Source organism: Pungitius pungitius, chromosome 6 (genome assembly GCF_949316345.1).
Source record: "Pungitius pungitius chromosome 6, fPunPun2.1, whole genome shotgun sequence".
Lineage (NCBI taxonomy): Eukaryota > Metazoa > Chordata > Actinopteri > Perciformes > Gasterosteidae > Pungitius > Pungitius pungitius.
The window spans coordinates 10081719-10109421 of NC_084905.1; the positions used below are offsets into that span (position 1 = coordinate 10081719).

The 27703-nt window shown below is 41.4% G+C and overlaps 1 protein-coding gene and 1 long non-coding RNA gene across 3 annotated transcripts; both read right to left on the minus strand.

Annotated features, from left to right (window-relative positions):
• Window positions 1-5079: 5079 nt before the first annotated feature.
• On the minus strand, window positions 5080-21271 carry cstpp1 (centriolar satellite-associated tubulin polyglutamylase complex regulator 1). Of its 2 annotated transcripts, XM_037451061.2 has the most exons (9): window positions 21079-21271; window positions 20745-20847; window positions 20160-20290; window positions 19766-19850; window positions 15021-15106; window positions 13621-13831; window positions 11529-11638; window positions 5672-5735; window positions 5080-5466 (listed from the first exon to the last, which is right to left on the minus strand). In XM_037451061.2, exons 1-9 carry the CDS (start codon window positions 21128-21130, stop codon window positions 5298-5300), a joined length of 1011 nt encoding a protein of 336 aa, XP_037306958.1. In that variant the 5' UTR covers window positions 21131-21271; the 3' UTR covers window positions 5080-5297. The 2 variants fall into 2 exon arrangements, with proteins under 2 accessions (XP_037306958.1, XP_037306959.1); XM_037451062.2 differs by lacking the exon at window positions 5080-5466 and having other exon boundaries at window positions 5668-5735.
• Window positions 21272-22955: 1684 nt separating this feature from the next.
• Window positions 22956-25910, minus strand: LOC134131228 (uncharacterized). The gene is made up of 2 exons (XR_009956630.1): window positions 23856-25910; window positions 22956-23496 (listed from the first exon to the last, which is right to left on the minus strand). It is a non-coding gene; the product is annotated as an uncharacterized LOC134131228 (long non-coding RNA).
• Window positions 25911-27703: the final 1793 nt, after the last annotated feature.

The following is a 27703-nucleotide window of genomic DNA, read 5'->3' on the forward strand; positions in this document are numbered from 1 at the left end:
GGAAAAAGCAAAGAAGATGAAGTGTATAGGAAAAGTAAAAATAGAAAAAGTAGTCAGAGTGGGGGAGAAAAGAAGTGGAGGAAGTAAGGGAGTGATATATGGAATCCCACTTACTGTGAATATGAAAGAGTTTGTAGAGAATCTGAAATTGAAGAATAGATCAGTAAAAAGTGCAGTAAGAATGACAAGGGGGGTGGAAAAAACGGAAACCGAGTCTGTGTTGATTGACTTTGAAACAAAGGAGGTACCAAAAGAGGTATACTATGGATTTTTGAGGTACACCATGCGGGAGTATGTGCCTAAACCATTGAGATGCTATAACTGTCAAGAATTTGGGCACATGGCTAATGTCTGTAAAGGAAAGAGAAGGTGTGCTAGATGCACTGGGGATCATGAATATGGAAAGTGTGGAGACGTAAGACCAAAGTGTTGTAATTGTGGAGGGGATCATAGTGTGGCCTTTTGGGGGTGTGAAGTGATGAAGAAAGAAGTTAAAGTACAACAGATAAAAACACAGGGAAACATCTCATATGCTGAAGCTGCTAAAAGAGTGGAAAAGGAAAAGAATAATCAGAGCGAAGGAGCTGAAAAAAGGGTAGTACGAGAAGATCATCAAGAAAAGAAGGAGAAATGGGAAGAGAAGAAGAAAATAGTGACATTCATAGCAGGGGTGATAAATGCTACGGCTGAAGTTAAGTCGAAAACGGAAAGAATTCAGATTATTGTTAAAGCAGCAATACACCATTTAGATATGGCAGGATTAAAGTGGGAAGAAGTGAGGGATGAACTTAGTGTACAGTCGAGTCAAGAGACAGCATGGGTGGGCTAATCATTTTAGTAATGTTAATCCTACATTGGAATGCAAGAAGCTTGATCGCGAATGGGCAGGAGTTTAAGCAATTTGTCGGGAGTAGAAAAGAAAAACCAGATGTAATATGTGTCCAGGAATCCTGGTTAAAGCCAAATTTGGAGTTTATAATATATGGATACATATCAGTTAGACAAGATAGGGAAAATGGTGGTGGAGGGGGATGTATTACATTTATAAGGCAAGGGATGCCGTATAGAGTGTTAGGTATAGGTAAGGAACAAGAGTATGTAGTAGTAGAAACGTGGGGGGAAAGGGAAAAAATGGTAATTATAAATTATTACAATCCATGTAGGAAGTTAGACTTAATCAAATTAGAGGAAATAGAGGGACAAGATAATAATAATATTGTATGGTGTGGGGATTTCAATGCGCATAATACATTGTGGGGCAGTGAGAAAATGGATAGTAATGGACAAGTAATCGAAGAACTATTGGATGAGAAAAACTTAGTGTGTTTAAATGATGGAAGTAAAACGAGGATAGAGGTTAAGACTGGGAAGGAATCTGCACTGGATCTAACAATGGTATCTAGTAGGATGGCAGCGATATGTAAATGGAGTGTGTATAAAGAAGGAACAATAGGTAGTGATCACTATCCAGTACTGTGTGAACTTAATATGGCAGTAGCTCAAAGTGTAGGAAATAGAGGAGGAAGATGGGTTTTTGAGAAGGCTAATTGGGAAAAATTCCAGCAGGAAAGTGACAGGTACCTGAACCAGATTGAATATAATGATGATATAGAGACACTGGAAAGTAAAATTAAAGAAGGTATAATAAGGGCAGCAATGGAAACAATTCCAAAAAGTAAAGGTAATGTGAAGAGGAAAATAGTACCATGGTGGAATGAGGAATGTAAAGAAGCAGTTAGAAATAGAAATAAAGTATTTAAAGTAATGAAAAGAATGCATAATTTTATGCATATGATTCAATATAAGTATGCTCAGGCAATAGTAAGGAAAACAATTAGACATGCAAAAAGAATGCATTGGAGGAAGTATTGTAGTACAATTGGGAGTACAACTCAGATTGGAGAGGTGTGGACAATGATAAAGAAGATGGGTGGTGAAAGAAGAGAATGGAATTATCCAGTTTTGAGTAGTGGAAATGAAATTGCAGTGACGAATAAAGAAAAAGCTGAAATGTTAGCAAATACATTTGCCGGGGTGCACAGCTCTAATAATATGTCTGAGGAAGAGAAGAGAGGCAGAGAAAAAACTAAATCTCAAAATGTAGAGGCACTTGCAGAGATGGGAAAAGTAGAGGATGAGCTAAATGTATTATTTAATATGGGAGAACTAAATCGGGCAATGGCCAAAGCTGGGAAGACGGCGCCAGGAAAAGATGACATTTGCTATAGCATGTTGAAATGTTTGAAAAGGGGAAAGAAAAATTGTTGATGCTGTATAACAAAGTGTGGGAGAAAGGTAAATTACCAAAGAGCTGGAAGGAGGCAATTATAGTTCCTATAAGGAAACCTGGGAAGGACGCTAGTAAACCAGCAAGCTATAGGCCTATTGCCCTGACCTCGCATAGTTGTAAATTAATGGAAAGAATGATAAATGAGAGGCTAATGTATATTATGGGAAAAAGGGGTATGATGGCTGAATGTCAAAGTGGGTTTAGAAAAGGTAGAAATACTATGGATGCAATACTGTGTTTAGAAGATAACATAAGAAAAGCACAAGTAAACAAAGAGACAACAGTAGCAGTATTTTTTGACGTAGAAAAAGCATATGATATGTTATGGAGAGAGGGATTAATGATTAAATTATATAATATGGGAATTAGGGGAAATCTTCTGAACTGGATTAAGGATTTCCTGGAAGGAAGAAAAATCCAGGTTAAAGTAGGGGAAGACTTGTCAAGGGAGCAGGGTGTAGAGAACGGAACACCTCAGGGGAGTGTTGTAAGTCCCACATTGTTTTCAATAATGATTAATGATATATATGTAGACATACCAATGGATATGGGAAGATCGCTATTCGCGGATGACGGGGCAATATGGAAAAAAGGAAGAAATATCGAACATATAGTTAAAAAGATACAAGAAGGGGTCCAACAGGTTGAAAAGTGGGGAACAAGGTGGGGTGTTAAATTTTCTGTAGAGAAAACTAAAGTGATGTTTTTTACAAGGAAGAAAATCAAGGAAAATATAAATGTTAAACTATATGGAAGTAATTTAGAGAGAGGTAAAACATTCCGTTTTTTAGGAGTACAATTTGACACAAGGTTAACATGGAAAGAGCATATTAAAAATATAGAAGATAAGTGTAAGAAAGTAGTAAATATAATGAGATGTTTAACAGGAACAGAATGGGGAGCAGATTATAACTCATTGAAATACATATATGTGAGGTTAATAAGACCAAGAATGGATTATGGAAGTATGGTGTATGGAACAGCGACCAAAACTTTACTTAGGAGGCTTGATCTAATACAGGCAAAAGCATTGAGATTATGTTTAGGAGCAGTTAAGACATCGCCAGTGTGTGCTCTACAGGTGGAAGCGGGAGAAATGCCATTGAGCATGAGACGGAGGCACGCGCGGCGGCTTCCCCCATCCCGGACGAGACGCCGCTCTCTCGGTCCAGCTTCGAAGAACTGGACGTGGTGAGCGTGGAGGCTGACGTTGAGGCGCCTCATTCCCCCGCTGCCGCCCAAGAACTGCTGGAGGTCCTCACTCAAGCCGCTGATAAACTCAATATCAGCTGGCCGGCGGATAGGCAGCAGCCTACTACGAGCAGTAAGCTCAGGGTTCGAAATGACTTAGGACTCTTGGGGGGTCCCCTAAAATGTAACTAAAAAAAATACTGAAGACTACCTTGCAACACTATATACTGCAGGCAAAATTATATTGATATATTTTGACGGTGGGATAATGGTCTTGGGATGTTTTTCATGGTTTGGGCTAGTCCCAGTATTGTAGTGGTGTCTGGAGAAGTGGATTGCCTATAATCAAACAGGTAACCCTCTAATTCTGGAGCAACAAAGTTATAGCACCTTATATAAATCCCTGACATGACAAAGTGGATAACAGGTCATTCTTTCCTTGAGCAAGGAAGTTAACCAAGTTACCTAAATCCACCAGGTGTACTCATTACGGCAGCACTATGCACCTTCAAAGGGTTTGATGAAATACAACTGGCGTTTCTCTATTTAGGTTTTGTACTTTGTACATCGCCCCAACTTATTTATTAAGACTCCTCATGTGACTTAAAATGTGTTTAATGAATCCAGGATGTAATATTTGTTCAGTATGCAGGGGCAGTGATTTAATTTGTCATGTTTTACATATTTTTTTTTTTACATGAGAATATGGTTTGGTACATGCTGAGTTAATGCATATACATTATAAGGTGCAATGCCCATATGTGAATAAGAGTTGTATATGTTTATGATAGTCAATATGGTGTTGAAATATCCCTTATGTAGTTGGTCAATTGGAACTATATTAGGCAGTAATAACAGCTAAGGTAATTACAGGTGGATATTTCTGGGAATTAACCTTGATTGAGACTGCATCTATAAGATATACAGGACAAGAAAAATGCGCTGGATGTAAATTGTATATGTGTTTAATCAATTATACAGACGCAATCTGGAGAACGAGACAAGTGTTGTTGTGATTCTTGCGCTTCAGACTCTACCTTTATTTTACAGGAATACATCTTTTTGTTATTGTGGTCATCGTGGCCGAGACCTGTAACAATTACTCTGCGATCTCCATCAACTGTGTCTGCTACATTTCATTTACTTTTTGCAGGTCTTTTGCAGCTCGGCAACAGCCTAATGTTGGTGGATTCAGTTTATGAAACCACAGACTCAGGTTTGAATGCCAGCACCAAGAGTGATTTTTTTTTTGTCTCTTTTTTTGACCCGGCTGACCGCTGCCCCCCAACATGCAAGGGGAGGCGAAGGCCCGTTCATCGCTGCTCGCAGCTTTAATTTATTTTATGTTTGAGCCGCTCTTTGTTACTTAATTATGTTGTGGATTGTGTGTAGGCTAATTTTATTGTCGCACTTGAAAAGTTTCCGGTTGATCCTCGTTTTTATTTATTTTATCTATTTCGGAGCCTATCCTTTTTAATGTTGTGGATCATTTGTAATTCATTGCAGTTTAATTCAATGTACTGTCATTCTAATTTCCCTAACCTTTTACGCGGCTGAAAATTTTGGAAAAAATTTTTTGGGAACCACTGCTGTAGAGGAATGTTTCATTGTTTTTAATGCATACATTCTGGACACTATACAGTACACAGAAGCCATAGCAAGGATTAAGATACACGTCCAAATTTCTTGCCCAGGTCAGGGGCCCGAGTCCAAGGTGTTGTGGACACACTTAATTCTTAATTCACGTTAAAGTTGTGACATGAACCACACAATTTAAGATTAAAGGGGAGGCGACAGACTAGTGAAAGATTAGAGGTCAGTTTTCAGAGGAGTCTGTCTCTTCCGTGGAACAATCGCTTTCCACCTCAATCTTCCTCCTGTGGTGGATGTTCCTCCTGGGGGAGGCCCTGCTCTGCACCTCTTTCAGTCCCCCCACCGCACTACCGCCGCTGTTGCTGCCGGGACTTACTGAGATCTGGGCAATTCTGGAAAGCACCGGAAGAGGAATTGAGACGTTAAGAGGAGTAAGTGAGATAGCCAGGAAGTAAAAGCCAAAGAAAAGGAGGACATCAAAATTAGAAAACATCAAGCAAAAATTTGAAAAAGGCATGTTATTCCTTTTTTTTGCCAATACAGCTATGTGTGTTAGCGTATTTTATTATAGTTAGCCTTGCAGTATACAGCTCTCACAGTTTGTCCAGGTCCTGGTCCATCTCTGGATCAATGAGAACATCTGCCCTGCTGGGTAGTGCCCCTGGGGATAGACGGATGAAAGAGAATGTTAAGCTTTGTAATTATATATTGTTTAAAATGTAATCTTCTGTTTTTAGGTTTATTTTGTAACATCTGCACTTGGGATTATGGATGAAAATGGTGTTTTGGCTAACTGGCATATTTACAGCAATGTTTTTATTAATGTGCACTGTCCCTTGTTAATAAATATATCACTAGATGAGGGTACTCCTACCAAGATGAACACAAAGTTGTTCAACACTGCAGCTCTTTGGAGCCCCTCGGCCTCTTCTACATTATTGTTGTTGTGACCGGATGAGGGTTTTCCCCTCCCTCTTTCCTGCACACAGGGGTGGACCAGCACACCTGGGGCTAATTGTGATTGATTGGGAGAGGCAGGGATATTACTTAAGCCTCTGGTGTGTGTGGACTCGTCCTGTGGTCTTCTCCTGCTGGGTGTCTGTGGAGACTGTCCGGGAGGCGCGCTTTATGTTTTGGCCGCTGCCCTAGGTCAACATTCTGCTGTGGTGTGGTAAGGGAAATTTTTCCATCTTTTGTGCCTTTTTAGTCTCCTGTGTCGCCGTGTATGCGGCACTAATGTGCATCCTTCCATATAGTGACCCTGTCTGGGTCATGGATGTCCCCACGTGGGTGGATGAATGCCTGGACTGCTGGTGTTCGGTGTCTCGGTACGATGCACGCCTCCCTTTTTTTCAACACATTTGGGCGTCATTATAAAAATCTAAATGGTCTTAATTGTTATAGTGTGGGCCGCCGTCTGTGAGTGTGTGCGAGGTGGGTGCTGCCGCCGGGGTCTGTGGGCAGCGTGACCTGTAATTTGGTAAGTCGCTGTGTCTGCCTGTTTGCTGTACATTAATTACGGTCTTGTTCTAATGCTGTGTTTCACAGCATAGCTGGACCGGGCTGCAGCCTTGGACATGCTGTTGTGGTGCTATCCTGGTGCCGCGACCAATTAATGGGCCAATCCTCCCCGGCGCGCTCTCTCCCCCCCCCTCACTGAGACTGTTCTTGATACCGGTTAAAAACCTTTCGGAAGAACAGTACAAATGTGGCTCTCTATTGGGTGAACTGTTGGACATATTATATGTTGGGTTTTTTTCTTTTTTTTGTTTGCATTTTCTTTATTATGCATGCTGGTTTATGGATTTGAATTGTTTGATTTGAATTTGTTTTCTTTATTATGCATGCTGGTTTATGGATTTGAATTGTTTGATTTGAATTTGTTTACATCTTTATCATGCATGCTGGTTTATTGATTTGAATTGTTTATTGTTTTCTTTATAGTCCTCAAACGCCCTATCGCAGAACATATTGCCATTTTAGAAAAAGAGTATTAAACAAATAAAACTATATTTTTATAATTATCTTATGGTCTCTGACCCCTGAGTTGGTGAACGGCTCTGCGTGCCTTAATGAGAGTGGTCTTGGGCTTATCCCAAGTGGCGTTGCTGGAGATTATTCTTCCTGGAGTGTCATAGGGCGCTCGTATTGCCACATGTGGCGTTGCTGGCAGGATCAATCAAAACATTAAAGGGGCAGAGACCATAGATGTATGTATATATAAATTTGTTTTGTTGTTCAAGCGGTTTAATTATTGTGTTGTGTTTGTGATCAAGAACAGTTTCAGTGGGGTGAGACCAGTGGCTTACGCCAGCAGAGGACTTCGGCAGACTGAGCGTAATACGGCGACTTACAGCTCCATGAAGTTGGAGTTCTTGGCTCTTAAGTGGGCTATGACAGAAAAGTTTCGAGACTACCTGTTGGGTCACAAGTGCACGGTGTACACCGATAATAATCCGTTAAGCCATCTCCAGTCTGCTAAACTGGGGGCTACGGAACATCGGTGGGCGGCTCAGCTTGCAGTTTTTGATTTTGAGATAAAGTACAGATCCGGTCGTAGTAACCGGAATGCTGATGCCCTTTCAAGACAGTATTCTTCGGGTTTAGATTCTGCTGTCCCGTTGTTGCCGGGAGGCCAAGTCTTGCCTGACCTTCAGCCTGGCCAACCGTTGGAGCAGCCTGTAGTAGCCACTTTAGCCCTGGTCTCTGCGCTCCCAGCCCATTCAGCTTCTGATCTCCAGTTATTACAACAGAATGATCCCTTGTTGAAGGAGATTATGGTGTTCTGGCGACAAAAATCTCCACCTACCGCAGTTGAACGGCGGCATCTTTCTAAACCAGCTTTGAAGATGTTAACACAGTGGGGGCGCCTGGTGGAGCGGGATGGGGTCTTGTTCCGCCAGGTCCTTCGCTCAGATGGGGGGGAGGGATTCCTCCAACTGTTGCTGCCTGCAGTTCTCCAGCGGGAAACCCTGAATCTGCTTCATCAGCAACATGGCCATCAAGGTATTGAAAGGACCACAGAGTTGGTCCGGCAGCGTTGTTACTGGCCCGGGATGTCTACTGACATCCGCAATTGGGTGCGTGAGTGTGAGCGGTGTCAGGTCGCTAAGGACTCTGGACCGGTGCCACATAGTTTTATGGGCCATCTGCTTGCCTCCCGACCAAATGAAATACTGGCCATTGATTTTACACTGTTGGAGCCTTCTCGAAATGGGTTTGAAAATGTGTTGGTCATGACAGATGTTTTTAGTAAGTTCACGGTGGCTGTGCCTACACGTGACCAGACTGCCTCTACTGTGGCCCAGGTTCTTGTGGCAGAGTGGTTCTATAAGTTTGGTGTGCCAAGTCGCTTGCACTCTGATCAAGGGAGGAGTTTTGAAAGCACTTTGATCCAACAACTTTGTTTGATGTATGGGATAACTAAATCTCGTACTACTCCTTACCATCCGGCAGGAAATGGGCAGTGTGAGCGCTTCAATCGAACACTGCACAACCTTCTCCGAACATTGCCCTTGACACAGAAGCGGAATTGGGCATCTTGTCTACCTTATGTCCTCTTCTGTTATAATACAACACCTCATCAGAGTACTGGGGAGTCCCCTTATTACTTGATGTTTGGCCAACAACCAAGGCTGCCCATTGACTTCCTTTTGGGGCGTGTGGAAGAACCAAGGCCGGGTGAGGTGCAAGGATGGGTGGCAGAGCACCAGGAAAAGTTGAGGGTTGCCTTTGATTGTGCTCGTGAGCGGCTGCTGACAGCAGCAAGTCGTCGGAAGGAGCGGCATGATCAGCACGTGAGAGAGGTGCCGCTGCTGGTGGGCCAGCTGGTGTATGTGAGGGATCATGGTGCCAGGGGCCGTCATAAGCTGCGAGATCTGTGGAACTCGGAGGTTCATCAGGTGGTAAGTGCTTCATCGGAAGGGGCAGTTTATGCAGTGGCACCGGTGAACGCACTGCACAAAGTAAGGAATGTGCATCGCGACATGTTGAAGGCTGTGGTACAGCCAGTTGAGGTTGATCTTTTACCCACTCAAGCACCATCACCTTTGGGTGTGGCTCAGCTGGACGAGTCGTCAAATAGTGACTTGTGGCTATTGGTGTCCAGCACTACACCAGGTGCCCCAGCTCCTGGGCCCCTCGTACCTTCCACAGCAACTAGGCCGGACCAGGCCCTATTGCTTCCGTCCTTTCAGTCACAGTCACAAGTCCCATTGTCCTTGGCCTCGGAGCAGCCTAGTACGAGTGGGCAAGTTATGCGTCGCACCACCCGTCCCACTGCCGGGCATCATTCGAATGTTCACCGGCTTCCTCAGCCTGTTAGGGGTACGGCTGGTGGCCTGGTCGGGAGGCCTTCAAACCCAACAATGAATCTGCAATCGGTCATTTTTCGGCCATGGTCTTGACCTAGGGGGCCTTCTTTACCGTCGGGACGACGATACAAAAAAACGAGGGGTAGGTGTGACCGGATGAGGGTTTTCCCCTCCCTCTTTCCTGCACACAGGGGTGGACCAGCACACCTGGGGCTAATTGTGATTGATTGGGAGAGGCAGGGATATTACTTAAGCCTCTGGTGTGTGTGGACTCGTCCTGTGGTCTTCTCCTGCTGGGTGTCTGTGGAGACTGTCCGGGAGGCGCGCTTTATGTTTTGGCCGCTGCCCTAGGTCAACATTCTGCTGTGGTGTGGTAAGGGAAATTTTTCCATCTTTTGTGCCTTTTTAGTCTCCTGTGTCGCCGTGTATGCGGCACTAATGTGCATCCTTCCATATAGTGACCCTGTCTGGGTCATGGATGTCCCCACGTGGGTGGATGAATGCCTGGACTGCTGGTGTTCGGTGTCTCGGTACGATGCACGCCTCCCTTTTTTTCAACACATTTGGGCGTCATTATAAAAATCTAAATGGTCTTAATTGTTATAGTGTGGGCCGCCGTCTGTGAGTGTGTGCGAGGTGGGTGCTGCCGCCGGGGTCTGTGGGCAGCGTGACCTGTAATTTGGTAAGTCGCTGTGTCTGCCTGTTTGCTGTACATTAATTACGGTCTTGTTCTAATGCTGTGTTTCACAGCATAGCTGGACCGGGCTGCAGCCTTGGACATGCTGTTGTGGTGCTATCCTGGTGCCGCGACCAATTAATGGGCCAATCCTCCCCGGCGCGCTCTCTCCCCCCCCCTCACTGAGACTGTTCTTGATACCGGTTAAAAACCTTTCGGAAGAACAGTACAAATGTGGCTCTCTATTGGGTGAACTGTTGGACATATTATATGTTGGGTTTTTTTCTTTTTTTTGTTTGCATTTTCTTTATTATGCATGCTGGTTTATGGATTTGAATTGTTTGATTTGAATTTGTTTTCTTTATTATGCATGCTGGTTTATGGATTTGAATTGTTTGATTTGAATTTGTTTACATCTTTATCATGCATGCTGGTTTATTGATTTGAATTGTTTATTGTTTTCTTTATAGTCCTCAAACGCCCTATCGCAGAACATATTGCCATTTTAGAAAAAGAGTATTAAACAAATAAAACTATATTTTTATAATTATCTTATGGTCTCTGACCCCTGAGTTGGTGAACGGCTCTGCGTGCCTTAATGAGAGTGGTCTTGGGCTTATCCCAAGTGGCGTTGCTGGAGATTATTCTTCCTGGAGTGTCATAGGGCGCTCGTATTGCCACATTGTGGTTTTACAGCTCATTGATTCTCATCAACTCCTGTAGCCAGCTGTTAGAAGCCAAGAAAGCAAGCAAATCGAGTCAGCTGCTAGCTGGTGAACACACTTAATGATCAGATAGCTGAAGATCTGTCAGGAGAGACCAAACAAGAACTAAAAGAGAGATAGTGAACATACATTCATTAAAAACCCAATAACAGTTTTGTTACAGTGTAATGTAGAAAGCTGAACCAAAGTGTTCCATTTAAAGGATTAAAAGTAACATTTTAAAGTGTAATATTTCACAAGTAATCTTGTGTCCGCCATTTTAAGGGAATAAAGTTCCCCAAAGACCTGTACTAATCTTATCAGTAGAAGTAGTAGCAGCAACAACAGTGGCATAAGTAGAAGTCGTGGTAGTAGCAATAGCAGTAGCATTATCAGTAGAAGTAGCAGTAGCAATACAAGGAACATTATCAGTAGAAGTAGCAGTAGGAATACAAGGAACATTATCAGTAGAAGAAGCAGTAGCGAAAGCAGTATCAGAAGTAGAATTAGTAACAATAGCAGTAGTATTATCAGTAGTAGTAGTTGCAGTAGAAGTAGCAGCAGGAGTAGCAGTAGAAATAGTAGAAGTAGTAGTAAAAGTAACAGTAGCATTAGTAGGCCCTCTTACATTTATTTACAGTAGAAGTTGCAGTAGTAGTAGTAGTAGTAGTAGTAGTAGTAGCAGTAAAAGTAGCGGTAGCAGTAGTGATTAGTAGCAGTAGAAGTACCAGAAGTAATCCTACCACTTTGTTGAAACCTACCGATAGTTTGGTTGATGCTTGGGTGTTTGGCCAGGCTCATTTGGAAGCTGTAGTAATATACTTTGTTAGTCTGTTCAAGTACTTCCCTCATGCAGGACCTGGGAGGATGACTTCACAAAGGAACAAAGAAGTCAGCCACAACACCACAAGGTCAGAGCACTCTCAGTATTAATGAGAGTATTAGTGATCCACAAATATAATTTGTGATAAATACATAATTGACTAGCCATAAAAAATATAACTCATAGAAATATATATCTGATGAACGCACAAATATTTCTTGTTTCAAATTAACATAGAAAATATATATATGTATTTAAAAGGATTCTATATTTTCAGCAAAAACTTTAACAGTTATGTACGGACTGTTGAACCTGTATTCCTAAAATGCTTGTATGCTGCCAACTCCACTGCTTTAGTGTTGGAGTTTATGAAGACTCTCCTGCTACTGCTCCATTCACAAATGCATTTCTTTCCAACAGCTAAGACAACTGGCTGAGATGGTTGTTGGTGCCAGATGGGGTGGTCTGATTAAGTTCCAAACTGCTGATCTACTGGGATTTTAACGCACAACCATCTCTACGGTTTACAGAGAATGGTCCAAAAAAGAGAAAATATCCAGTGAGCGGCAGTTGTGTGGACAAAAAATCCTTGATGGGGTCAGATCAGTTTGAATAATTGCTCACAAAGGCGCATGGAACAATTCACAAATGTATTTGATTGCATACACATCCACACAAATACGAATGCATACACAAATATAAATCGTAATTTAATTGTGTGCATTGAAATGTATTTGTACATCCTGTGTGCATTTGTAAATCAAATATATATTTGTGAATTGCTTTGTGTGCATTTGTAAATCTTCTTTTTGCATCTGTGAGTCTTTCTGTGTGCATTTGCAATTATTGTGACTGATCTGACCCTATAGATGAGAGAGGTCCGAGGAGAATGGGCAGACTGGTTTGAAATGATAGAAAGGCACCCGTAACTCAAATAACTTGTTACAACCCAGGAATACAGAATACCAACTCTGTCAACTATGTCAGCTAAGAACAAGAAACAGACTACAAAGATTGGAAACGCGTTGCCTGGTCTGATGAGTCTCGACATTCAGATGGTAGGGTCAGAATTTGGCGTTAACAACATGGAAGCATGGATCCATCCTGCCCTGTATCAACGGTTCATTGCACACATTGGGCCCCTTAGTACCAACTGAGCATTGTTTAAATGAGTTACTGACCATGTCAATCCCTTCATTCACAGTGTACCATCTACTGAAGGATACTTCCATCAGGATAATGGACCATGGCACAAAGATCATATTATTTCAAACTGGTTTCTTAACATGACAATAAATTCATTGTAATCCAATGGCCACAGTCACATAATCTCAATCCAATAGACCACCTTTGGGATGTGGTGGAACGGCAGATTCAAAGATATGCAGCAACTGTGTGATAATATCATGTCGATATGGACTCTGAGGAATGTTTCCAACACCTTGTTAAACATATGGCACAAAGAATTAAGGCAGTTCTGAAGGCAAAAGGGGGTCCAACCTTTTACTACATAGGTGCACCTTATAAATTGGCCAGTCAGTGTATAATTTGAATGCCTATTCCACTACAGTTGTAATTCATATTATGGCAAGAACCACTCAACCAAGGAAAGTGAAAGGACAAACATTAATCTAAGACAGGAAGGTCAGTCAATCCGGAAACTTAAAAGAACTTGAATGTATCCTCAAGTGCAGTTGTGAAACCCATCAAACATTCTGGTCATAGTGGCTCTCCTGAAGACCCGCAGGACAGGAAGACACTGAATTTTTCAGAATCCAAGGCATACTTGACCAGTATTGTGGAGCAACATGCCATCCCATCCCATATTATTTTGGGGAGTTTTTCATGTGCCGATGTGAGGGTTTCGGGACAGAGGATGTTGCATGTGTACAGACTGTAAAGCCCTCTGAGGCAAATTTGTAATTTGCGATTTTGGGCTATACAAAATAAAATTAATTGAATCTGGTTGGCACTTAGTGGCACCAGCTTTGTATTTCAACATGAAAAAAAATCCCCCAAAAATGTTTTACCTGTGTTTGGACCTGTCACAGAGGGCATCAATGCACTGGGCCAAAGTGGACGAGTCCACTCCATCCTGCTGCTGCTGCTTTTCCTTGCTGTTGTCCTCTGCAGCCACAGAGGGGAGCTGGTCGATGGAGGTGGATGTGGGGACGATGACAATGTTGGGACTCTTCCCTGCCAACAGATCCTGGTAGATCAGCAGTACGCCGTTCAGGAACTCTACAGAGACAGCAGATTAAATTCTTTTTTACGCAGTTTTTGTTGTCCCCACACGTTTCCAGCACACAGGCTACTTTTCAACCGACCAAGTCATCATGGCAATCTACCGCCCCCCAACCCCTAAGGAACAGAGCTGCATGCCGTGAGCACAAAACAATACTTCATGTGGCTTACTTCTAAGACAAGATGACTCTAATGAAATGTAGCTTATTTATTTTGAAACTTGGAAATCCCTCTAGTGTGCAACGGTTTTACCCCTTTAATGGATGGAATAACAATCAAAGAAGAAATTATGACGTACAATAGCTCTGCAGGGGTTTTGAATTTGAATGGAACAGATAGCTTGCTGTTTACTGTTATTTGAGCAAAAGAATATCTCTGTGGTAGTAACATAGTTTTGCTTAGTGTTGAACAGAAAAGGGAATTCATGAAAATCCTATTCTGGGGTCAGTAGGCACTAGCTAATCTTCTCTAATCTTAGCATTGATTAACATCTTTGCAATAGCTAGGACCACAGTGATCTTAAATGAGGGGTACGGCCATGGTTTTGGTGTGAGGTACCAAGTGTAGAGATGTCGTCCGTAGAGACGTCTGCCTTTTCTCCAATATAATGGGATTAAATGTTTAAACCACTAAAACAACATTGGGAACCAGTTGCTCAAGATAATCCAGACATTGTGGTGAGCAGCTTGATGTAAAAACGATGGTGCTCTGTTGGAGAGAGTTGGCAAGTTGGTTGGATATTAAAGAGCAGGGAGACATCTCAACAGGTGATAACTCCAACAATTGGCATCTCACACAAAAACTATGTATATATTACATTATATTACTTTACATTTAGCTGATGCTCTTATCCAAAGCAACTTATATTGCATTATAATCCATTTTTCCTGGGGAGCAATTAGGGGTTAGGTGTCTTGCTCAGGGACACTTCGACATGGCACATGGGGCAGCCGGGATTCAACCCACCAACCTTGCAGCTCCCTGCGCATCACACTACTCCATGCGCCACGATCACTCCGTATATAGGATATATATGGATGAATAGCACTTCAGGTAAGATGCAAAATGTGTAGTTTAGATTTTTGGGGTGTAAGGTCCATTAAACACTCCTATGTTAGCCAAACTGAGTGAACTGAATACACTTGAAAATACTGCACAGAGCCATATAAAAGTGCTTTTATTGTACCTTGGTAGTAGAACTGCAGTTGGAGAGCATAAAGGAAATCGGAAAAAGACATCAGACAGTCTATGACATCTTCCATCTGAACAACTCTACAGGAGAAGAAAAAACAAAGAAGATAAATGCAGCAGTGTTAATTTGTTAATGTGTGTTAATTTGTCATAAACACATTAAATAACCTAGTAACATGTCAAAGTAAATTAGTATGTGCATGAAAGCCTAATAACTGGAGTGGTATACAACACAATATATATTTTTGACCTTCAACTGATACTGTAGTATTTTAATTAGGGTCCTCGCTACGACTAGTCGTAGAGGAACCTATTGTATTTCAAGGAATTATTATTATTATTATTATTCTCACAAACCGTGGTCCTTTTTGGGTCCTTCATCATATTCAAAAAGTTGTTAAATTTGGCATGGATATCCGGATTGTTAAAAAATGTGATAATTTTTGGGTCTCACGTTTGGGTATAAAGAAATATCTCTATAGCGGCCTCTAGAAATTTAAAAAAGACCACACTAGGCCAGTTTCCGCCCCCGATGTCCGATCAACTTGATAGTTGGCACACAGGTCCTCTTCGGCATGCTCTACAAAAAAGTCAATCATGGTATGCAAATGCGCCTAACTAGATTTTCCGCCATATTTAATTTAGTAAAAAACACATTTTTGGCAATTTCTCCTAAACGCTGATTTTGATTGTCACGAAACCGTCGGTTGATCATTATTGGTTCAATGTGCCCTTGTTAGAATGGTCAGAATGGTGCTGATAACTCATTGTTTTGATGAGATACGGGCTAATAAACTTCGCAATGGGGTGAGGCTTAATCTGGCAGATTTTTAACTTTCAAATGACTTGGCCTGCCCTCACCAAAATTATAACATGTGTGAACATTGTGTGAACTCTGTCCTCATCCTTCTGGACCGTTATGCTGGATTTGACAGAGTAAACCACCAGATCCTCATTTCCTCTCTTCATGAACTTGGTGTCTCAGGCTCTGCTCTATTCCTTCTCTCATCCTACATTGACGGCCGCACCTACCGGGTAACTTGGAGAGGATCTGGGTCGAAACCTTGTCCTCTTACTACTGGAGTTCCTCAGAGTTCTGTCCTGGGTCCCCTCATCTCTCTCTACCCCAACTCTCTCGGCTCTGTCATTCGCTTGCATGGCTTCTCCTACCACAGCTATGCCGATGACACCCAACTAATTCTCTCCTTCCCTCGCTCGAACACTCGGGTAGGGGAATGGATCTTTGCCTGTCTGACTGACTCAGTGGATGTCCACTCACCATCTGAAAATTAACCCTGACAAGACTGAACTACTTATCTTTCCGGGGAAAGATTATCCTACCCAGGACCTGACTGTTAACTTTTGCAACATGATATTGCCAACTTTAACTACTAGGAACCTTGGCATGAGACTTGCCAACTCTCCCTGACTCCCAACATTACAGCGACAATACAATCCTGGAGAATACAACCCCCTCACTACGAAGGCAGCGCAGGTCATCTCCTCCCTTGACTATTGTAACTCTCTACTGGCAGGTCTCCCTGCTACCGCCATTCAACCTCTGTAGCTTGTTAGGAATTTAAGAAGTGCACCCCTTAGCGGTGAGAAGTATGTTACATGTATCAATGTTTAGTGTAGAATTGTAGTTTGTGTGATGTTAGATAGTAGATATTACATTTGTATGTTAAATGAAGTGAATGCATTATAGTCAATAACAATTTATAGTCATGTAAATCATATAAATAGTGTACACATTAACATCCTGTCATGATGTAATGTTAAAACCTAGGGACGGAAGCTAATTACCGTCCGTTATGGATTTCTCCCATCTTTTCCCAAAAGAGGGTTTTTGATGGGAGTTTTTTCTCCTGTCAGGTAGTAGTTAAGCAATTGGATGCAAATTTGCCGAGTGAGGCAAAGTGTTGCACCAGATAAACTGTGATAAACCAATAAGTACTGTGATCTTATGTTGTGTGGTAATTGAAGTGTACTAGTTATAAGATGAAGACAAACTATGTATACTATGTTATATTCACTCATTAAGGCATAAAGCCAAAATGTTTCTACATAGAATGCATTGGAATGTGAGGGAGAGATAAGACAGAGAGGGGTTTCAGATTCACACGTGGCAGTTCACACCTGTATGTGAGAAGACCAGGAGGAGGTACATTGAAGAAGGAGCCAATGACATTCAAATACATCCAAAAGACAGCCCCCGGGAAATTTAAAAAGCTGAGTTGGAGAAGGATCTGGCAGAATCCTCCTGTGAACCAATATTGATGGTCGTATGAGACTTGGACCAGGGGACTTCTCTATTTCGCGAAATATATTACCATTCACATTGTATTTCACTTTGTAAATTGTATTCCATATCACTTTGTTTGGATATTAAATACTTTTTGATTTTTAAAGTTCGAGCCAGGTGACTCTTTTGATTTATCGTAGTGTGATCTCCCTCGAGGGGCTTCAGAACCCAACAAGCTCATCCAGAATGCAGCAGCTCGACTGGTCTTTAATCACTTTGGATGAAAGCGTCAGCCAGATGACATGTAATGTAAAAATAGTTTTAGCCACCAAACGCATTTCAGTAACGTAGAAAAAAATAGTCCCCATTGATGCTTGTAAACCGCATTTAGTTTCCTTGCAAGATCTCGCACCATCTCATTCATTCATATCGCTCATGACGTCCACCTTAATTCAGTTTGCATAAGTTTGCATTGTCCGAAACTGATAATTTTCAATTGGTTGCGGTCTTTTTTTGGCGATCGCCATCGTGCGTAAAGACATTTGAAGGACACATTTGGCTCCTACATGCCGGCCCCTAATTGTTAATGGACAATTCAAACAAAATACATAAAAAGAGCCAAAATGCTGAGCCCAATACAGACCAACTAATCAAATAGTTTTGTTACTAGTCTTACAATGATGTTGGATTTTGTCTGTAATCTTGCACAAGTCCCTTTTTGACAGATGAATACTTCCAAAACCATGCCAAATGGCCAAGAACCACAGGGAGCTGAAGGATCCATGATTACTACAATATCTCCAGAAAGCAAACTCTTTTTCTTCGGGTTACATTTTTGCCTCTCTTCCAGAAAAGATTGAAGTGGTACTGCAGTTGCCTATTTTGTCTTCTTCCATACTTTTAGTAGCCCATTTTCCTAAATTAGATCCAGCTTATGAACAGAACTCTGTCGGCTCACGGTTGCTTTCCAGGATGACAGAGCAGAGATCTCTTCACTAAATCGCTGTCCCTGACAGTGGCCAATGATGGCAATTTCTGCCAATCAAAACGCTGGATTTCATCTACCCATATTATAAAGACTAAATAATAAGGCACCTAACACTGACCCTTGTGGAACACCCGTTGTTCATTTCATTTTTCTGGGCAGCGCATCACAAACTTTAACAAATTGCACCCTGTTTGATAAATATGAAGATATCCATAATGGTGCTTTAAATAAAAAGAGTTTAGATAATAAAACATGATGATTGACTGTGTGAAAAGCTTCACGCAGAAGTAAAAATACACTACTCCTCTCTTTTTCGGCCATGATGTATTAAGTGCAAGGTGGCAGTTTCTGTGAAATAATTTGTTCTAAAGCCAAACTGCATACAATTCTGACCAGTTTTTTAACGACTTTCTCTGCAACCTTTGAGGTACTGGCAATATACTTCAGTCAGTCTGAAAAAAAAAATGTAACAATGGCACATTTTCCGTCATCGGGACCAATTAATTAAACAAAAGTCCTTGTGAGATTTAACAAACACAGTGTGAAATTTAAAAGCATCTCTACATTTGGAGCGTTTTAAGGAGCTTATGATTTTGAAACTTCGGCCTCATTGGTCTATAACAGCTCGAAAATCTAGCTTGTGGCATTTTTTGAAACAATTGAAAATGTCTTATAAAAAATGTTTATAAAATATTTGTATATTCTCTTCTTACAAGTCACTTGTCCTATAGAGGTCCTTTCTTTGGTCTCCCCCTCCGCCACCTTCATTTTTTTGAGGCTTACACATACTTTTTTTTACTGTTTTCTTGAAATGTAATAAACTACAAACTGTAAAAACATTCATTCACTGTCATTGGTTGTATATGACTTTAACTGATAACACAATGCAATACAGCCAGGACAGCCTTACAGAATCGCAACGCTTAGTGTTGCGTTGCTTCACATAGCGTTGCATCGCGTCGAGGTCTATATGATCACAAAATTCAAAGTATACCCACCTCCAATTTTACCACCACTGGTTATTTGCAATGAGCTACTCGTTTTGTCTTTGTCTTAATCAGTTACATACATTTTCTTACAGAAGGAGCTTTACAAACTTTTTTCGTACATTTGATGTAGTCTTGATTTGGGTGTTTACAATGGTTATTGTGAACCTAGTTCCCCAAGTACATTTTATCAAACCGTACTCGATTTGAATCAAATCAAACTCCATTTCCCAACAACAACTATAATTGTGTCTGAGTGGCTAGTAACTTTGGAGAACCACTAGCCACAGTGGCTGGTGAGCAAAAATGTTAACGTGATGGATGGCAACACTGGACTTTAATACTAAGTTAGTCACCATCTTATTTACTGAACTACATGTACCTCATACTAATTTTTTCTAGTAAATTGAAAAGGAAGAATGCAATGTTGTTGTAACCAAACCAACAAAGGTGTGACCTCTTTGGATTGGTAAGCAACAGCGCAAAGAAAATATAACATGTATGAGTGTCTGTGAAGTGACCTGGCTGCAAGCTGCACCATCTCCAAAGGGAAGTCTGGACACAATAACTGCAGAAGCGACCTGTACTCCAGTGTTGACAGTAAGTCTGGAATACAACACATGATAGTTAAAGAAAACACCACAGTGACTCTCTAATTTCGATGTTAAAGACAGTCAAATCAACTGGATTTAACATGTCAATGTATTTGGAAACAAATAAAAGTATACTACGGTAAATTAGATATGACTTTGTATTATTCATCAACTTAAAAGTCTATAATAACAAGGACGTAATAACATAAATGCAGCCTAATTGCCCCTATCTAGAGAATGGGGCAATTATTTAATGACTAAAATCCAACTAGAACCCAAACACAAAAGGTTTGCATCCCAATTATTCCTGGCTCTCACTCACCACCACTTTTGCCGATCTGTCTGTAGCATCTCCAGAAGACTCTGATAAAGGAGGCCCTGTTATGGGGCGTGGCCCTAATGTAGTTATATTCTCTGAAGAGTACGTGGTTACTGTTCTTCACACTGCTGAAACTACACACATGCAAACATACACAAAAATTAATGAATACAAAACAAGGAGTCAAATAGCAAAGACATGCTCTTTTAAATATAATGACAGTTTTGCGAAACAAAAATATAGACTTCATAACATTACAATACTGTGCTGTAAAGCAAAAAAACAAAACAAACAAATAGAGTAGGACTTTCTGCATCACATTTAGAATATTCTAGAACATGTAGATTGTAGAATGTAGATTCTAATACACATGTAGATTGTTAAATACAATCAGTGGTTTAGTAAACAACTCCAACACAATACACCAGCAACTAATAGTAATTGTACATAATGTACACCATTTGTAGTGAATTCCTTTGAAAATGTTTAAGTTACTCTTCAAAGCCCCCATACGGGACAAATCTAAGTCCCAGTTGAGAGGAAGTGGGTAACCATTAGACTACCAGGGTGGGACAGTGTGGGACATACTATTCAGCGAAGTAGCGGATTAGCCCGAACGTGGTGTACTCCTGTTGGTGGTCCAGCAGCTGGGTCACTGCGTCCCTCAGGTAGAACAGCACGTCCCCGTCCGCTGAGGCCAACACACACACATACGCACACGCGGGCACACACACACACACACACGCACGCACACACACACACACACACACACACACACACATCAACAGGAGGTAACGTTAATTACGGATTCATAATAATAAAATGCTGATGAGACAAAGCGATGACATTGGCATAGCTCCCGACCAGAAGAAGGAAGAAGAATAAGCTAGCGTTAGCTGTGGAAAACTAGAACAGATCCTACCGAGGTACTCGTGGTCAGGGACGGGGGAATTGAACCGGTTCACTCGGGTCATCCTCTCAACTGGAAGGACGCGTCCGATAGGTCGTTACACATGAAAGAGCGATTGCTGTAGCTTTACGATGGTGCCAACTACTACCGCCCGCTCTCAACATAGATGTGGTCCAAATATGGTGGGCCGGATGTTGTGAGTTACATTAATTAAATTCCCCCGAACAATATAGCCCACAAAGGTTTCCCGTGTTTTGTTTTTCAACATAATCCCCATCATCATTGTTATTGTTAACGTGACGTTATATTAGTGGTATTTTTCATAATATGATTATTAGCTCTTTCATATGTATAGTAGTCTTTATTTCCCAACATACATCGCAATAAACTAAGTTTCTAATTATTTGTCCCCTCAGAGGCGGCATTTTTGTTTCTGTGGTTAATACTCAATAACATGACTCTTACAGAGACTATGGTGTTATACACTGAGGTCAAGCTACCCCCCAATTCGACAAAAACCCGGTAAATTAAGACCACTGCTTTGCGGTCAGCGTATGTGCGGCTTTATATGGTATAGCATGTTGGAACTGCAATAAGAGCAGTTCCGAGAAGGATATCTCACATCCATTCTGTAAACTGTATATGCATCTATTAACACATTAAAAGCTAAGTGGATTGGTAGCAGACCATTTGAGAGAATACCAGATAAAAAAACCATTTGAAATCTCATTCATGAGCCAATTGACCTCACATTTAAATTAAATTTGAAATGAAATATCTCATTCATGAGCTAATTTCTTTCTAATTTTAGGTTAGATGTTAAAGGAAATGGTCCATTGTTAGAAAATCAATTCAATACTAATTAACAGTACAATAGCTACCTTAAAATGTCACCCAGGAATAATGAGGACATTCTGATGTAGAATTTCAAAATTACAGCCCATCAAAATATATGTTTTGGGGTCTTTAGATCTGTCTGTAAATATGAACGTAAAGTCTGAGATGTGCTGATCAAAATAATTCTGTACTTTGCACCATGCTGGTATTTGCTTTTACTTATCCTTCAATTTTTGCTGTATCCTAAGGTCTACCTTTGGAGATGGGAATAACCAAGAAGAGATTGAGACTGCAGGGCAATACTGTAGTTGACACAACCCTACTTTTTCCGCCATTACATCGCCTACCCACCCAAAGCTTATGTGATTGGATTACCTATGTTCCCAGCAGTCTGTCAGAATGCTTTTGGTTGGGTGAGTTCCACAATGTCCCTGGCAGAGATGGGGACTCGAGTTTGAGACTCGGACTCGAGTGCGACTCGAGTCGCACACACGCGTGACTTCCGACTCGACTCGGACTCGAGCTTTGGGACTCGTGAACAATGTTTCATTTTAGGAAAAATCTGATGAGCTCGCTATACCGCTCCCTCCGTTACCTGCCTACGTAACACGTACATCGACATCTATTGCTGGCTGCGCGCGCGCGGCCACACACGAGAAAGACAGCAGCCGCTGCTGGGTGGCGCTGAGGCTGGTTTGGGGCTGAGGGTCCGACCGACGGTTCGCTGACGTCGGGACGTATGCGTTTACTCTGCGATCTCCTTAAACTGTCTCTGCTCTGCTCACTGAAGCAAAACAATACGTGGACAAGAGCAGCGAGTGTTGTCACCTACTGCTGCTAACACATCCCGTCAGACCAGGCTTATTTATTTATATCCGTTAATGAACTTTTCTCCTCTTGTTACCCTGGTAACCGCTGTCATTAGAAGGTTGCGTCGATTCTTACTGTGAAAATCTACGTACTTCCGGTTTAGCGGCTACGCTTCGTATTTTCATTTTATGGGAAAAACCACAAAAAAACATTAAGTAAAGAGTAAAGGAGGAGTAAAACGTTGTTGGTATGTTTTTTTTTTTTACGGTAAAAGGGACGTTGATAAGAGATGGGGACTCGAGTTTGAGACTCGGACTCGAGTGCGACTCGAGTCGCACACACGCGTGACTTCAGACTCGACTCGGACTCGAGCTTTGGGACTCGTGAGCATCTCTGGTCCCTGGAGATTAACCCAGTGTGCCAGCATTAATTTAACTCTTCTAATCCTCAGGGGCATCTCTCCCACTTCCACTTGCATTGCTGATACCGGAGATGTTGTGAATGATCCACTGATGATTCTCAATGCTTGAGCTTGCAGTACATCCAATTTCTTAAGGTTTGTTTCTGCTGCTGACGTGTAAGCTACACACCCATAGTCAAGGACAGATCTCATGAGTGCCCAGTATATATTTTGCAGCGATGCTCTACTTGCTTCCCACTCTCTTCCTCTCAAACACCGGAGTATATTGACGACTTTTTTACATTTATTCTTGACCTTGTCTAAATGTATGTTCCATGTGAGCTTTTCATCAAACCAAATCCCCAGATATCTGACCGTTTTAACTTGCTCGAGATTTTTATTATACAATTTTAGGACGATGGGTGCAGTCTTACGCGTTTTGAGAAGCAAATAACTTGTGTTTTGGCTACAGCTTGAATCCCCATTTGCTGACCCCTCCACCACCGCTATTGCAGCTTGCATTTTGCTATTAACAAATGATACATTGCGGCCTCTTACCCAAAGTGCTGCGTCATCTGCGTACATATGGAATGCCGTTTAATTCAAAATTAAATAAATGAATAAATACATAAATAAATGAAATATGCATTTGAAATACATTGTGAAATAAATAAATGAGGCAATAAATACATAAATATTAAATACATTTAATCATTTCATGGTACTTTTATTTCATAAGTACACATTTTTTTATTTCATAATGGCACTTTTATTTCATAATGGCAATTTAATTCTTTATCATCATTTTTTTGTCATTTATCATTATATTAAATAATAACGGACTACATACACTACCTTGCAGAGTTCCATTATCCACAGTATATATATTTGAATATTCTGTATCTACTCTTACCTGTATTTTCTGCATTATCTTATAACTCACCTCATTCTGTATGAATGTTGCCACTCCTCCACCTTTGCCAGATTCCCTATCTCTTCTAACAACAGAGTACCCTTTTATCCCAAAATCCCATTGTGGTTTTAACCATGTCTCTTTAATACAGATTACAATAGGTTTCTCAATTATATTATCTATGTATTTCTTAAACTCCTGTCCATTTGCTGTTAAGCTTCTCACATTCCATTGTAATATAAGCACCATTAGGAAGATCCAGCCCATGTTTGAGGTGGTTGTGTTTCTTCATCTGTGTCTCTAACAGTTTCCCACTTTAGTCCTTCCACTTCTAAGTACTTTTCAGTAGATCTGACAATTATTTTCATCCTTTTATTGCGGCTTTTTGTCTGTGCCGAACAGTTAATTACTTGCGCCACAAAGAGCACAAAGTCATTATTTTTAACTAGCAGCGTTTCCTCCTTCAGTTTGTCGCATCCTTCACATTTCTCCCGATCTTCGCTCACGGTTTTAATTTCCCTTGTTACCCGTGTGTCCCCTGAAACCTTCTTTGCTGCCACTGCATAACTGATTCCCTGACAAACTTATACTCGCTGTACCTGTGCTGCTCTTTTGCTCACCTCACATCCACCGTCCGCCGCAATTGCAGCATTTCAGCTTTGCTCATTTGGTGCATTTGCCGTACTCCTGGTCTCCTGCGCATCTTCCACACCTTTGGTTTCCTTTACACACAGCCGCCACATGTCAAAATTTCTGACACTTATAACATCTGAGTGGAGGGGGGATTTACGGCCTGACCTCATAACACAAGTATTTAATACAGATTTTTTCCGGTAGTTTCCCCTCCCCAAAAGTGATCAAGACTGAAAGGCTGTCACTTTTAATCCCATTTCTGTTCGATTTAATCCGTTTAACCTCAACTACTTTCGCATTAGTTACGTGTGTTTTAACATCGTCCTCGGTAAATTGACTGCGATTCCTGAGATGACTCCCCTGACTAGTTTTTTGTCACCAGCCGTGGAACATTGCACTTTCTTGCTATTTATTGTATTCATCCTAATCGCTCTCCCTTGTTGTCTTCCATCCCTGCACATTATCAGCAATGATCCTTTTCTCAGCCCTTTAGCACGCTTTATCTCTCCAATTTCCTTATGTATAGATCTAGTGAGCCGGATTGGATTCCATTCACCAAAAGAAGCCCCTTCTTGCGTCAATTTAACGATTACCTTGTATTCATCCCTCCTCCTCTCTGTTGCTTTTTCTCCATCAGCATATTCACTGTCATCCGATTGGTCACTTTGAATCTTTTTCAGCACGGTCTCCCACTCACTGGCCCTTTCTCAATATGCGTTCTTGTGTGGACTTTTGTTCTCGTGGACTCGTGAAACGTCATCAGTCACAGCCCGAGTACTGTTCCAATTCTAAAGTCCGCATCTGGCCAAGAACGGTTATAATACCCGGATGTGACTCGCCCCGCCCATTTTACCGGGCATGCATCGGAGCATGCTCGTCTGTTCTTGTGAGCATAGACATGTATAGAAAGGCTAGATGGCTTACCGGCGCTGAGAGCCAATGGGACCCGACGACGTCACACAGCGGCCATCTTAGGACAGGACCGCTCGTCCAGCAATAACATTAAAGTCTATTGTGCATGTAGTGCTGAAATAACTATATGTTGCTCAATTTTCAACCGATTTTCAAACGGCTTGGTGTGTCATAAACGTCAGGGATGCGGCTATTTAACTGCATACTTGTGAAAATTATAGATTTAAACATCGGCATCAGCACAAATCATAGCCACGTTAATAGGGTTTGTAATAAACCAAACCGTTTGTAAATCCGTCAATAATTCAGCAAGTTACGACCATTTTAGTTGGCGTATGTCACTCACCTTCCGTCCACGGCAGCAGGGAGCAGCAGCGCTGTCTTCTGACCTAAGATGGCCGCCAAGTGACGACACAGCTGACTCCGCCTTGAGCCATCTAGCCTTTCTATACATGTCTATGCTTGTGAGAGCCAAATATCCCAGAATGCATTTCACCTCAGCAACAGGCAACAACGACAGGGGAAAATAAACAACTTTATGTTAAGTTTATAAATACTACTTTATTTAAGTAACGTAATGTAATTTTATGACTGAAGTTAGTTGTTTAAGCAACTTTTGTAGTTACAATCTGCTCCGTGGATGGAGATGTGAGGTGTAGTTAACGGACCGTCAGACCCTCGAGCACCGGGCGGTCAGTTCATCTCAGCCCACAGAAAGCAGCCTTTTTTCGGCGAGTCTTATGTGAAATGCTCCGCCGGTTTTCACGTCTCCGTAGCGGTTATACATGAGATTTAACTGTACTATAACGAGTCTTCATACGTTTTTATGTGGTGTCACCGGTTACGTCTGTTTGACGACAGAGTTTAGATTCATAACTTCATGTTTAAATGTAACTTTAACGTATTGTCTGTAACCGCAGAGTGCAGCTTGTTTATTGTCCATCATTGTGCATTAAAACTAACGATGTTTTAATTAAAGGACATGAGGGGACCCTCCTCAAGACTCTAAATCGGCAGCAGAACTTCAGCTTCAAAGAAACTCTGAAGCTCTGAATTATAATAATAATGAATAAAAAAATTCCACATATGAATTATTGTATAGTTATCTGTAAGATCTTTTATGTGTGGTCAGCAGCTTGCTGTACGAGGACCACTACACTGATTATTAGCCTCTTGATGTTTGAGTAATGTTACGTCCCCTGACGTAATAGTGATGGTGCATTTGCTGGTGATGTTTTCTCCCCTCCCCCTGCCTTTCTCTCTCTCTCTCTCTCTGCCATGCAGCCCTCAAACGATCCCCAGCTGATGTCCATTAGCTGGAGCCTGGCAGTGGGTATAAGGCAGCAAGGAAACCAGGTGGAGGCGGATTCTTCCCCCGCGAGCTATCACAGCGTGTGTTCATGGTAGAGACCTGTCTGTGGAGTTGGTCTCACCATAAACGGTGTAAACGGTGTAAACGGTAAATGGTGTAGGGAGTTGGGTGCCATTTTGTTTGGAGGTTCACCTCACTAAATTTTTCTCTTGTTTTTCTATTAGTCAGGGAGAGAGGTAAGATGACTGTCTTTTGTTTTATCCCTTTTGTTTGTTAGGGAAGGTAGCTCATCATAATCTTTAGGAAGCCTTGTTTTGTTTGTTATTTTGGCCTGGCCCTCTCCTGACGATTTGCTTACCATTTGTTTGTTTGCCGTTTTGTTATGAGCTGATCTGTCCTACCCTAAGGTTTTATTAAACCTATTAATAAAACTATAAATACTTGCATTCGTTCTGTTTCCCTTTTGTGACAGCGTTAGAATCTAAGGGTGTTGTGTCATGCTTTTGGAAGTTCAGTGTAAAGTGCGGTCAGAGCTGGGAGTAGAGAAGGTGATTTCTCCATGTTTAACATCTTTTTTTTTGTTTTGTTACGTCCCTCATGGAACCCCTAGACAAAAATAGAGAGAGACGTAACAAGTAACAAGACAAACGGTAGGTGTGTGTGCATTCAAATATTTTAGTATAATAGGTTTTTTTTTAGGGCTGTCAAATGATTAAAAGTTTTAATCAAATTAATCAGAATTTTCAGTGGATTAATCATGATTAATCACTATTTGCAATTACACCTTAATCCTAACCATTTTTTCTTTCTGAAATGCATA

What these genes read in the sequence shown, in the direction of transcription:
- cstpp1 (XM_037451061.2), bottom strand. Translation starts at nt 21,130, where the DNA reads ATGACCCGAGTGAACCGGTTCAATTCCCCCGTCCCTGACCACGAGTAC. An exon ending in ATCCGCTACTTCGCTGAATA is followed by an intron (nt 20,291 to 20,744) that starts GTATGTCCCACA and finishes GCATGTGTGTAG; the next exon opens with TTTCAGCAGTGTGAAGAACA. An exon ending in ATGGTGCAGCTTGCAGCCAG is followed by an intron (nt 15,107 to 19,765) that starts GTCACTTCACAG and finishes CTTCTCCTGTAG; the next exon opens with AGTTGTTCAGATGGAAGATG.